Source organism: Thermobia domestica, chromosome 5, assembly GCF_964235325.1.
Source record: "Thermobia domestica chromosome 5, izTheDome1.hap1.1, whole genome shotgun sequence".
Classification (NCBI taxonomy): Eukaryota; Metazoa; Arthropoda; class Insecta; order Zygentoma; family Lepismatidae; genus Thermobia; species Thermobia domestica.
The window spans coordinates 279,749,079-279,763,498 of NC_137458.1; the positions used below are offsets into that span (position 1 = coordinate 279,749,079).

The window sequence follows — 14,420 nt, forward strand, 5'->3', positions numbered from 1 at the left end:
AAACTTCTACTTTCTTCCCTTTTAATATTTGTTGGCACATGGTACCTTTTATTTCAATCACTATTGCTTCCAGTTTCTTCATATTCCTTTCCTCAAGGTTTTTAATATCATATTAATTTTTAAAGTTCAGATTCCACAATAAGAGCAATATCATCAGTAGAAGCGGGTACTTAACCTTCCTACCTCTGATGCAATCCCATCCTCCCTAGTCAATTCTTTATTTACCTCTGAATTTCTTCTCCCAATTTCATTGTCGTCTATCACTTTCCCAAAGGAAAGGAAGAAATTTATAATTTCTTCTACAAACGAATGATGATAAACCAGAAATTTTAAAATTGTACACACGCTACATTACTCGCAGGATTTAGTGGATATCTACGCTTAAAATTATCAACAAGATTTTTTTACCTGCACAGTAAAAAATGGTTGTGTTAATTCAACTCAATTTTAACACAGGGCAGTGGCTCCAGCGTGACTACTACTATGCGATGTTAGTTCAACACATACCCCGCGGTGTTGGCGTTTAACACAGAAGGTACGTTACGTCTTTAACACACAACCGGTGTTAAGCGTTAATGAACCACAAAATTACTCCCCCAAAATATGTTAAATCGCTTATATGCGTAATTTGTTTACATTATGATGAATCTAATAAAACACTTTAAACAAGTAAAAAAAATGTACTCCAGTGGCGGGGGGGGGGGGGCACGAACCACCAATCTTTCAATTACTAGCAACTTGCTCCTCCGACTTGGCCACGGAAGCGATGAAGAAAACGTCGCTTGTAGAGGGATAAATTGTTGAGGTCTTTTGAATTTGGCTAATTAGGATGCTCCTTTAAGCCGCGTATATTCGACGGTAACTGTGGTAACTGTTCGGGATAAGATAAAATCTGGTCGCCATGTAGATCTAATTTTATAACAAAATGACGACTGTCTATTTACTTTATTTTATAGTTCTTCCATATTCACTTTCAAATGATCGGAGCCAGTTGTCATCTAATAAAGTTGATGCATTTGTTGCTTCTAGTACACAATCACTAAGAAAAAGGAGCAATAAATGCATCAAATGTGGGAGATGAATTTCGAACACCTAAATGGCACATGCCTAGCACATCTTGTGCTGTTAGGGTTTCTTCAGAAACATTATGTAAAACAGTTGAAAACATATCGCGCGGTTTGCATTTCGAAATTTTGCGTATAACTGGATTTGTTTAAGTATTTCTTTCTACTGTGTTTGTCTGTACCTTCAATTCATAATCCTTTATAATTAGATGCCCAACATATTTGGCAATCACACAGAAAACAACACCGAAGATTCTACACATGTGTTAATTTAACACACAGGCTTTGTGTCATTTCAACTACCGGCATTTGACACACAACTGCAAATGGAGAGTGAATTGTTCTAACCACTTGTTTGTGTTATATTTTAACACATAGGCATGTCGTTGAAATAACACAACGATTTTTTACAGTGTGGTCTTGATTCCTGGAATTACTGTTAGTTTTATTGCGTATTCGTGGTGGCAAAATTTGGTAAACTGTAATTCCGAATTTATACATTTGTGCGCTCATGTACTTCATATTTTCGTGTTTCCTCCCGAAAATCTGTCGATGTTATTTCCGAACATCCTATACAATTATATTTCTGTAAAATTCTAATTACTGTAATTCGAATCACAATGTAACAAAATAGCAACACATTGCTATGTTTTAAAACACACACACACACACACACACACACATATTATATATATATATATATATATATATATATATATATATATATATATATATATATATATATATATATACACGTGCATTCGTTCCGAGAAGCTACGAAAATGTGCTAACTTCGTAGCCTAAAAACTGCTGCTTTTGTTGGTGTGCAAACATTTTGAAGCATCCCATATGTATTGTGGACAAACTCATACACAGACACACATACGCAATACGAGTAATTTCGATTCGTGAGGAGCCAACACACTGCTATGAAATCCACCCCTGCCCCCGAAGAACATTTGTAGGTACACCTAAGTGTGTATGTACTTACCCTGCCTTTCTGACTGCTCCAGTGCAGTTGAACGATGCAGCAGCCGTCCCGGTCTGTTTGGCCCTGTAAGGGGAATTGTGAACACTTTCCACGTCGTCCTCATCACTTACGGCCGTCGTCAGGGACATCCGGTCGTCATCGGACATCTGTTAACAACAAAAGGATAACATTACATTTTAAAAATCTCATTTAGCTGCATCACAAGTACACACATACACATCTACAATGAATGTCCTTTTTAGCCTGCTTGTTATGCAATCATGTCAGCAGTGGAGAATAGAAATTAGTATACAAACAAGGATATTTTTGACCTTGTAAATGAATCTTATGCTTCGTAATCAGAAACCTGTATTCAACGGTTGTATAAAAACGAACAGAAAATGCAAATATTAGATACACATATATAATAAATAAGTCATTAAATATTTTTTTTTAGTTTTTAACGTTTCAAGATGAGGCTATGAGAAACGTTGATGACGAGATTGCTGATAATGGTGGAATGATGACAATGGGAAGAAATGGAAGAACCCGGAGAAAATCCACGCACACGGTTTTGTCCACCACAAACTCCCTTGACGAGAGCTGGGATCGAACCAGAGACCCCACGCGCCAGATGTGAGCGCTTTACCACTACGTGACGTGTAATATATTTACGAAATCATTCTTGTTGGCTTATTTTCGAGGGAACACACGAATGGAAAGTCCTATATTGGCAAAACAAAATGCAATATTTTATCACATTTCACTTTGTAATATTAAAGAAATTTCCAGAAACTAAGTCTGCATTTGCAGAAACTTAGTCACCACACTGTGTAATAAGAAATTGGTATATCACAAGTAAACACTCAATGGTCTCACAGAAATTTAGGAAAGTGTTTTCTATTTTTTTTATCTATACCCTCCCTTTTTCCTGAAAAGGATTAATTACTGATTATTTAAACAATACATTTCTTTTAAATCTCGTCATTATTTAGAAGGTAATGCGTATGCTTTTAGGGCACGAAGTATTAGGTTCAGTTCTCAGTGATAGATCAACGAGCCCACTACAATGGTTAAACAAACTATAAGCTCCGTCATATTTATAGACTCGTAGCAGCTCTCGCCCAAAAAAAAAAAAAAATATTAATCAGTCACTTTTTCGAAAACGACTACACTGACTTTGTTCGTAATTCAATACACAATTAATGATTTTGCAATCTGAAATTATTTATTTCTTTGAGAAAAATCTAGAAAGGATAATTTTATTGATGGTCGTAAATTATTGTTCATATACTACTGTACAATTTTCTGGAAAGCAATTTTATTTCATGTTTGCGTAAAGAACGGTGATTAAAAGAATTTATCATGATTTTGATTCTTGAAATCTTTGAGTTTTACGTCCCACGGTTATGCCGGTTAGGCTAATGAAGACGGTGATAATGAGTGATGAATGAAATGGTGGAATGAAGAAAGTGGGAGGAAACGGGAGAACCCCGAGAAAACCCCTCACACGGTGTTTGTCCACCACAAAGAATTTTGATTCTTATGAAATATTAGGGATTCTAGACTCTCTCAAAGCTATTAAAAAAAACATGAGAGCTACATTTCGGCTATTTGAACTCCTAAAGCTTGTTGTTGTCCACGTAGCGTACTTGCTAACGTTCTCGCCTTGGTAGAGCGGTTCTGGGTCACACTCGGTAAAAAAAAAAGGTGTAAGGTTTTTCAGACCGGCCGTCCTGAGTGAGGGTTTTTCAGGATTTTTCTCATTCACGTCAGGCAAATGCCAGTGGTCCCAGGCAGCTTTCTTTCGTCCTCTCCAATTCCCCGGACAGTGTAATCATCAAGGAACGTCATCCCTAATCTGTGACGAGCTAACATGCCCATAGACGCTGAAAGCCCAGAAATCTAATCCCTATTCCTAAAGCTTATCTTTGGGAGTTCCTTAGCGTTTAACAAAAACGAGTCAACAACCACATGCCCGAGTCCCACAATGAGAATGTATCAGTCAACAACCACATGCCCGAGTCCCACAATAAGAACGTATCAGTCAACAACCACATGCCCGGGTCCCACAATAAGAATGTATCAGTCAACAACTACATGCCCGAGTCCCACAATAAGAATGTATCAGTCAACAATCACATGCCCGAGTCCCACAATAAGAATGTATCAGTCAACAACCACATGCCCGAGTCCCACAATAAGAATGTATCAGTCAACAACTACATGCCCGAGTCCCACAATAAGAATGAATCAGTCAACAACCACATGCCCGAGTCCCACAATAAGAATGTATCAGTCAACAACTACATGCCCGAACAAACTGATATTCTTGAACATAAATTCTTATGTGTAGTTTTCGATAAAATGAAAAAATCAATTTTATAGCACATGAACCTATGTCTTTCGTTGTTTAACAATAATTGATGGCTTTTTATTCTATTATTCATTGATTATTGAAATAAATTGATTATTTATCTATTTACTACATTTACGAGATATGAAAAGTATGTAGTGCTCACTATCAGACTGTACAGTATCTATAGTCTTTTTTTTGCTAACGGTGACACGCGTATTTCTATCAGTGACACATATTCCTATAGTAACACACACACATACACAACTTCTAGAAGCTGTGTTTTAATGGTTTGATATTGTTTTTGTAATCTCCATTTAAAACAATTCTGATAAACTCCTGAGATAATCCAGATTGGCAGTGTAAGAGTATGGAGCCCAGAGCAGCTAACTTGAAGCAGGCCCGTATCCATGGGGTGTCTAGGGGGTTCAGATCCCCCTAAAGTTTTGCTGGACCCCTTGAAAGTTTCACGGTAGGCTTGCAAATGAACTATAATATGGTTGGATCGAGCTCCCCTAACTTCTACCGCGCCCCTCCTACAGTTTTGGGCCGGTTACCAGCCTGACTTGAAGGTAGAAGAGTTCGTGTTATCAGGCACGCACCCAGAATTCCTCGTTAGGAGGGGTCGAAATGTTTTTTTCTAGAAGACTCCAATGCCTCTATACAGTATTAAATCTGTGTTATTCTACACACGAAAAGAAAATAAGTAATTGTTAATTACTGCCACCTATGTTCTCAGAAAATTTGGTAGAACTAGATTATATTTATAAGGAAAGGAAGAATACAGATGAGGTGTAAAATAAAATCTTTAGTCTATATCAGTCATTTGTTTGTTATGTTAAAAAAGTCTTTAAAAAATGCTAGTTGAGTTTTTGGCGGGTCCGAACCCAGTGGAACTCCCCCGTGGATCACCCCTGCGCGTCACACGAATGTGATTTGACCTTATAGGCGAAAAATTAGATAACGAAGGCGGATTTTCTAAATAAAAATAAAATATTTAGTTCAATGTCTCATACATTGTAGGCTAAAGGAGCAGAATGATAGAGGGAAGTAAATGATAATAGTTCTACCATATGAGGTAAAAATTGTTTGAATCTCCTTATTTTTATTTACTCGTTTTCAAAGGTCAGAAAGACAAATATTTTAGCGTGGACAAAATAACGGAAACTCAGTGAAAGATATTTATGTTTTATCTAGGCTATATTTCACTATTTATTTTATTCAACAAAATTGTTTAAATGTGTATTTTACTAATTTAATCATAATTATAACATACAATAGCACATAATTTGGAAATACGTAATATAATATAAACCACTGTTTACTCTTAAATTTCAAAGGTCTTCAAGCAGCTTTCGTCTTAGGAGTTTCCAGCCATATTTGTCGCCAAACATACTTATTTTTCACTATTGTTTCGAAACAGAATTTTCATTCATTATTACTTCTAACCATTTTAATTCCTAACGGTTATGATGTTCATTTTTTAAAAAAATATTTTACACTATTGTTATTTTCAACAACTACTATTTCAACCATTATTATTTTCGTCTATGGCTAGAAATGTGCGGGGACGCAAGAGGACGGCGTCCCTTTAGTAAAAGTTTAAGATTGTTGGTCTTGATTTTGCATTGTTGTTGTTTCTTCTGCATCAAACTTTGCAGTTTAGTCGGTCACTAACCAATAGCGGACCTAGAAGGTAAACACCGGGGAAGGGGGCAGCCAGAAAACAGCCTATGATAGGTATATCATAAGTTTAATACAAACTTTCAAAAATATATAAATAATAGCTTGTTATTTTTGTCACTCAAAAAACTGGGGGACTAGGCCTCCCCGGCTCCAGACTAGATCCGCCACTGTCACCAACAAAAATCTGCTTTTACCTCCACCCCATTGGATTGTGTTCTCGTGACGTAGACTCATCAGATCTATTGATGGCCATCCCCTTAGTCTGAAATTTCATTACCATGCATGCTATCGTCCATTATTGCTTTCAACTACAGTTGTTAACAACCATTATTACTTTGAATCATTCTTATTTTCAGTCATGTTCTTTACAGACCACTATTACTATTATCCATTATTACTTCCAAATATTATTACTTTCAATATAATTTTTACCAGTTATTATTACCCTAACATTGTTGTTTCCTTCGATTATTATTTTCAACCATTGCTATTTTCAACAATTTTTTTATATTTCCAACCATTATGACTTACAAAAACTATTATTTTAACTATTGGTTGTTTGCAACTATCAGTTTCTTCACTCGTTGATATTTCATTTTTTTGTTATTTCCAATCGCCATAATTTCCCATCATTATTATCTATTTCCATTATTATTTGCAACAATTGTTATTTTTAACCGTTATTACTTCCAATCGTTTTTTATTTGAAACCTTTATTTCCATTCATGATTATTTCAAACCATCATTATTTATAATATTATCATTCTAACGGTTATTATTTTCAAACATTATCATTTGTAATCTTTTTCTTTCACTATTACTTTCAACCTTTGTTTTCTAACCATAATTACTTCTAATCATTATCATTTTCATCCAACCATTAATATTGTCTTCCATTATTATTTTCAACCATTGTAATTTCCAACAATTGCTACTTCCTATCATTGTTATCTCCAATAATTATTCCCATTTATTAATATTTCCAACTACCATTATTTCTAACTATTATCATTTAGACCAATCCTGAGAGTAGAGACCTGCACGGGCCGAATTTTTCGGCCCGAGTCCAATCCAGCCCGAATGTACCTAGGCCAGGCCCAGCCCGAGCCCGAAAAGTTTTGGAGATTTTCGGCCCGAGCCCGGCCCGGCCCGATAAGTTTTTCAAAATTCTTGGCCCAAGCCCGGCCCGGGCCCGATAAATTATAAAAGTTTCATTTTTTAACAATTTCCACGGGCACACTTCTTCAACGTTTGCCTTTATTCTAATTATCGTTTAACGAAAGTCAATAATTATTAAAGAATTGCAATTAATCGGCCCCAGCCCGGTCCGACCTGAAGAGAAATCAGTGTCGGCCCGCCGGCCGGGCCGGGCTTCGGGCTTTGGGCCGAGCCCGGCCAGTGCAGGTCTCTACCTGAGAGGTGCTCCTAGCAGGATTGAAGATTGAGCAAAAGGGTGCAAAAGTTCCTGAGAAAAATGAACTATGAAATTTTAAAATAAAGTAGCACTTGTAATTGACCATTTTACAGTTTAGTTTTACTAAACTTCAAATATGATATATGTTTGACATTTTGCCCTTCCTACTCCTATCAAAGATTTCTACGTTATTGAAAATTAAATAATTATCCAACTAAAAATCTTTACAAAATTATAAAAAAAAATGAGTACAAAACGCTATTTCAGAACACAGCACGGAATTTACGAACTTATCACGTAAGAGCAAATTATTATTATTATTATTATTATTATTATTATTATTATTATTATTATTATTATTATTATTATTATTGTTATTATTATTATTATTATTATTATTATTATTATTATTATTATTATTATAAATGATTAGGGAACTTAATATAGCGACAGAAACAGCATATATAATCAACAAGCGGAAAGGGAATATTGGCGTATTAAGGTTATTTTACTAGGGGAGTCATGCTCTTACTTTTGAAATGTCCACAGTTTCAGTCTGCGGCCTAACAGTGTTCTACAGTGGGCAAACAGTGATTTAAGGAAGTCCTAACCACTCCAAGTTCCGTTAGCTGCCCCTGTGAGGAAGGGTATGAAGAATGCAGGATTTACGAAAGCATAATGCCAGGAAAACAACGTTGAAAGCCTCTGATGTAGACCGACAATACTTTAAATCATTATAATTTCCAACTATCAGTCTTTTATTCCATTATTATCTTTAACCATTGTTATTTAAAACAAGTATTGTATTACTTCCAATCAACATCATTACCAACAGGTATTTTTCCAATCATTATTTAATCCGTTATTATTTATGACGATTGATATTTCCAACTATCATTCCAACTTTTGTTGTCACCAAACTTTGCAAAACATTTGAAAATCGCTGCTCAAGAAGGAAGCCAGGAGGCCACTGTATACTCAATCGTAACTAAAAGTTCAGTATTGCCTATTTCTGGTGTTCATGTTAGAAAATCTCTGTCACTATCAAAATCTGGATTGATGAAATTATGAAAAGCTTATGTATTACGTGGAAGGAATGTTATATAACGTTTAAAGTTAACATCTATGTAACAAAGCCATAATTACTTAGACTGGTATATGTTGTATTCTTACTCTAATTCCCATACTAAATTTGCTTGAATACCCCCATTTCTAATTATTGTAATTATCTGTATACGTTTTAGTTACCTATATCTATATACGTTCTAGTAATTATCTATATACGTTTTAGTTATCTATTTAGTTAGTTATAACTGAAGGAAAATTTAAAAAATGACTACATTACAATAAGAAAATAATTTTACTCTATAAATAAGAAAGTGTTGTAATAATGAAAGCAAAGTTATGGGCTATTTTCATGATTTAATCAACCAACATACACCCGCAATCTATTCTGTATATGAAATAAACATGTTTGGACTCGGGGAAGCAAAAGGGAGCAAATGTTAATTGAATTCCCCAAGATCCCTACAAGAATCCTTAAAATTAATTGAATTCTTCTTATAACGTTTTCTAACGTATTTCTGGTATGCTTATGACATATATTCTTGGAAAATAAATTAAAAAAGAACTTGCAGTACAGAAATAAAATTAATGTTATTGTTGTTAGCGAGAAAGCAATAAAGTCAAATATTTTAAGACTGTTTATCTATCGCATGGTCTTTCTTTCTCTGGACAATATCAATCATGGAAAGTCATCGATGTGTTCGTGCCAACGCGTAAGTAAGAATGAGTGAAAAAAAGCAAAGAGCTGTAAAATCCATTTTCATCCGTTCACAAGCACGTTTTCTGATTCTTGTTTTTCGCCGGAGTTTCCTGCCTTCTTCATCTCGTGAAGATGGAAACAATTTGGTCGCCGAAATACGTACAAAATCTTCCTTTCTTTTCCTTGTTATACATGGAAATAAGAGGAAAAAAAGTCAAATACGCCTTAAATTTTATCGCTGCTGACAGAAGCGATGGCTGCTATAGCACTTCGGTTGAGTGCAAGGCAAGGGTCTTGGTCTGGTAAATATGGGGGATGGGTGGTGAAAAGATGGCGAGGAGATTTGGAAGCGTTTCTTGTGTCCCGAGGAATAACATCTACGAAAGCTGAAAGAGACAGTCCGAGAAGGCAGCAAACTTTGAGCCTTGAATTAACGACCTGCCTTGGGGAACAACGCAAACAATAGAACTCCTTCTCCATTCCACCCGATTCGCACCCTGCAGCCTTCCATGATTCTTTTCTTCTTCAGTTCGAACGGTGACGTGGGAAATGGATGGAAGTATAAGGAACTAAAGATTGTTATAAACTTCAGGAGATTTTTTTTTCTTTTAAAAAGGCATGACGCCATCATTAGTAAGATTTTTATAATCTCACCTTATTTCTCCAGGTCTTACTACCCTAAGCAGTATAATTAAAAGCAGTGTGTTATACTAAAGTTATGTATATCATTGTTAGGAGCATGTGGATCATTGTTAAGAGTACGTGTCACTGTTAAGAGTATGTGTGTTATTGTTAAAAATATATGTGCCATTATTAGGAAGATGTGTGTCATTATTAGGAATAAGTGTGTCATTATTAGGAGTATGTGTTTCACTGTAAGAAATATATATGTCATTATTAGGAGTATATGTGTCATTATTAGGAATATGTGTGTCATTATTAGGAGTATGTGTTTCACTGTAAGAAATATATATGTCATTATTAGGAGTATATGTGTCATTATTAGGAATATGTGTATCATTATTAGGAGAATGTGTTTCACTGTAAGAAATATGTATGTCATTATTAGGAGTATATGTGTGTCATTATTAGGAATATGTGTGTCATTATTAGGAGAATGTGTTTCACTCTAAGAAATATATATGTCATTATTAGGAGTATATGTGTGTCATTATTAGGAATATGTGTGTCATTATTAGGAGTATGTGTATCACTGTTAGGAATATATATGTCATTATTAGAACATATGTCATATATTTGTCATTATTAGGAGTATCTTTAGAAGTATGTGTGTAATTTTTTAGGAGATTTCGCTTATGACATATGTTATTGGAAATTGTATGTGTTTCGGCGACCAAAGTGCTTCCATCTTTACAGGACGAAGAGGGCAGGAAACTCTGGTGAAAAACAAGAAAAACAAGAATGAGTGAAAAAATCAAAATCTGTAAAATCCATTTTCATTGTGAACGGATGAAAATGGATTTTACATATTTTGCTTTTTTCACTTATTCTTACTTACGCGTTGACACGAACACATCGATGACTTTCCATGTTTAACATTGTGCAAAGAAAGAAAGATCATGTAATAAACAGTCTTAAAATATTTGTCTTTATAGCCTATTTTGCTAACAACAATAGAATTAATTTTATTTCTGTGCTGTAAGTTCTTTTTAAATTTATTTACCAAGAATATATGTCATAAGTATAAGCTATTAAGAGTATATGTGCCATTATTAGGAGTATGTGTGTCAGTTAAGAGTATATATGTGTCATTCTTAGGAGTGTGTCACTGATAGAAGCATGTTTGTTACTATTGGGAATATGTGTCACTTTTAACAGTATGTGTCACTGTAAGGGAAACCAAAGAGTAATAGATACAATTTACTACGTGCTTAAGAGTGTATCGGCTCTCTATATTTTCTCGTTCAGCATTTGATTGATATTTCTCTCATCTTAGAGGGCCGTGATGGCTCAATGATAGAGCGCTCACTTCTAGTGAGTGGAGTCTTTGGCTTGATTCTAACTCGCTCAAAGTGTGCATTGTGGTAGATAAACAGGTTTTATTGTGGTTTCCCACATTTTTTATTTATTACCATCATCATCATCATCATTGTCTTCTGCAGCTTCTGTGCATAATCGTGGCAGATAAAACTAGAAATTTCATTCATTTATGTCTCTTCTTTATACATATTTCGTTATCTGCGGAGCATAACACTGTATGTACACTCATGTCCAAAATTATTGTCGCATGTCTATAAATATGTTGTTGTAAGAATATAATTTAATAACAAATTCGCCAGGTATTTCTTATAATGTTAGTATGTGTATAATCGGTAAAGACATGTATGTGGCAAATTTCATGTCAAAAGAACAGTAAATAAGAACAATAAACCAAAAATAAAACTTTCTTGTCCATTTAGCAATATTTTATTTTACTCATTCTAATTTTCGTATTTATAATTCTTTTCCTATGAAATTTACCACAAATATACATTTCCCGATTATACACATAGTATCAGCATTAAAAGTACCTTGCAAAATCATTATCAAATTATACTCTTACAAGAAGACAGTTATAGATATGCGCCAATCATTTTGGACATGAGTGTACATATCAATGGGTTAGACTAGAGAAAAACAGCGTGGACTGGAATGTACGTAAAGAAAGTGATAAATATTTTTGTGTAAACCTTATATTAAGTGTTTGTACAGTAAATTATCGGCTTACGACCAACTTCAGTAAGAATTGTCAGGTCGAAAGTCGGTGAAGGTGATAGGTTACTATTGAGTACAGTATAAAACAGGCCTACCATTTTGATCAAACAACGGCCGGGAAATCAGGCTGCGGTTACATTGGATCAGAATTTGTACAAAATTCCGTTTTACGAACTCTCACAAACTAAACAAATTCATTGATGTTCATGTGTTTCATTGATTCATTAATGCGGTTATATCATAAAATGTCTATATTTTTATAAACTTAATAAAGTAGTTTTCTATATTATTATTATTATTATTATTATTATTATTATTATTATGTAGGAAGTTGATACTAATAACCATCCTGGTTTGCAAGTCCTGGTGGTTTAAAGTCGCATCGATGATAAGATCACAAGCAAGTGTACTCACAACCAATTGACCTTCTTCCTACACATTTTTATTCCGATTTAACTTCCCGTTATTAGAAATAAGAGAATAAATTTCTACTCATGGTAGATATTCCCATGGGTGAAATCAGAACAATGGTATTAGGATAGGGAAGGGCATAAAAAATGGTTCAAAGAGAGAGAGAGAGAGAAATAATACCTTGTTAAGCTCTTCATTTACATTGCTGGATATTGTATGCACGATCTCTGGTAGTTGGAAACCAAAATTCAGCTTGTTATCCCACTCTTCGTGCTAAATCCTCTCCCCCCATATAAATGCATTGCATGGAAATAGAATTGGATCCATAAATGCCTGCATAATTTCTTAACCTTTTTACTTTTTTTCCACCTTGCGAGTTTCTCTCTCTCTCTCTCTCTTCCCTCCCCTATTTTCCCTGAAACCGCAATGAAATGGATGAGAGAGAAGAAGAGAGACCAAGGGAGAGAGAGAGTATACAAACCGGAAATGAACCTCGAATTGTTACACCAAGTAGAATTTCACACTGTGACACACACACACACACACAAGAAACACATAGACTAAGGAGAGGACACAGGGAATTAATTGAAAATTTTAGGGAGGATTAAAAGGGGATTTAAGTCTGTCTAATTTTTTGTCTCTCTCTCTCAGCAAGAAGCGAATAGGAAGAATACATGAAAACGTTTCTTGATTAGAATTGAGACAAAAAAAAAAAAAAAAAAAAGACTAGAATTTCTGATAATGAGTTTTCGTAATGCTAATATCTTGAACGCACTTCGAGAAATTAAAGGATTATACTGTTTCTAAACGGAAAATTGTTTTTCTAGTGTAGATTAGACAGAAACGAGGACAGCATTGGTAAAAAGTGCTTTGACTATTTGTAAGAGCTAACATGTTTGATAACAGTATAAACGAGCATGTTTGTTAATACATGAGAGATGTTATAAGTACAATACTGTTACTGGTTTTTATTATCAACTAGCAGTATGTCCTTCGCACGGGGAGATTACTTTTCATCTTGGACATAAAGAGTACCAAAACTGTCACCAATCTACTGCGGGACCAAAAAACCTACGAATTCGACACTAATATCGGTCATTGAAAATTATTTTTACATGTTACCATTCTCCCTTAGGAGTACTAATGGGGGATGAATTTGGATTTAAACAGGATCGGAAGTGTCGCTGTTCATCTCAGCAACCTCGAAAACTATTTATTCGACACTAATATCGACACTAATAACTGCGACACTACCGGCTAGAGTTGTAACTAACTGCATCGTCTGCTACTGGCAGTAGCTAAGTGTATCATTGGCTAATTCTATCAGACTCACGAGCTCTGAATGATTTGATTCGTTCTTGCTTTTAGTAGTTCGTGGTACCCAACTTCCTTGAGTGGCGGCGCCACAGTCTCCACAGTTTCAGCGGGAAGAACTAAGAAGGGAAGTTCGGGAGAAAGCACTCGCCTGCAGAGAAACTAAACTTGCCATTTGAAGGACCAATTCATGCTAATTACAAAAAACTAATAACATTCCTATACGGTTGAGAACTGTTTGAGAAATTCAACTTGTAAGTTTATAAGAAAAAATGAGTATATGAGCATTTAAACACGTTAAGTACATTATTATCAACGAATATTGACATACAAATTAAAATCTATCGGAGGTAACAGAAAAAGTTTTGCAATAACTGACAGGTTTGTTAGTTAAAATTAGTTATTGTACTGTTCACAATAATGATAGACTAGAGATGATAATTGATTACTGTTGTTCTTCTGTTTTAAGAAGAAATAACGCAGGGGAAAGACTTCCCTGCACCATGAACAATTGCAATGCATCCGTGAAGGGAACAGTTCGCATAACCAAAGCGAAAAGCAAATTTGACAGGGCATTCAAAAGGTATATAATTTGTTCGGTAACCTGCCTTATGGAATGTAAATTGTAACAATCCAATGTATCGCGGTGATCGGAACTGATTCACTATCACGGACATGAACTTTATTTGATTGTTTCGTTGGTGCATCATAACGTGCGGATGAAG

At 34.9% G+C, this 14,420-nt stretch overlaps 1 protein-coding gene across 1 annotated transcript in view; it reads right to left on the reverse strand.

Annotated features, from left to right (window-relative positions):
• sif (guanine nucleotide exchange factor still life) overlaps positions 1-14,420 on the reverse strand; it is a 1,225,751-nt gene that overhangs the window by 188,842 nt on the left and 1,022,489 nt on the right. Inside the window, exon 12 of the mRNA XM_081760149.1 lies at positions 2,056-2,201. Within this exon, the coding sequence (XP_081616275.1) occupies positions 2,056-2,201 (146 nt within the window). The remainder of the gene's footprint in view (positions 1-2,055; positions 2,202-14,420) is intronic.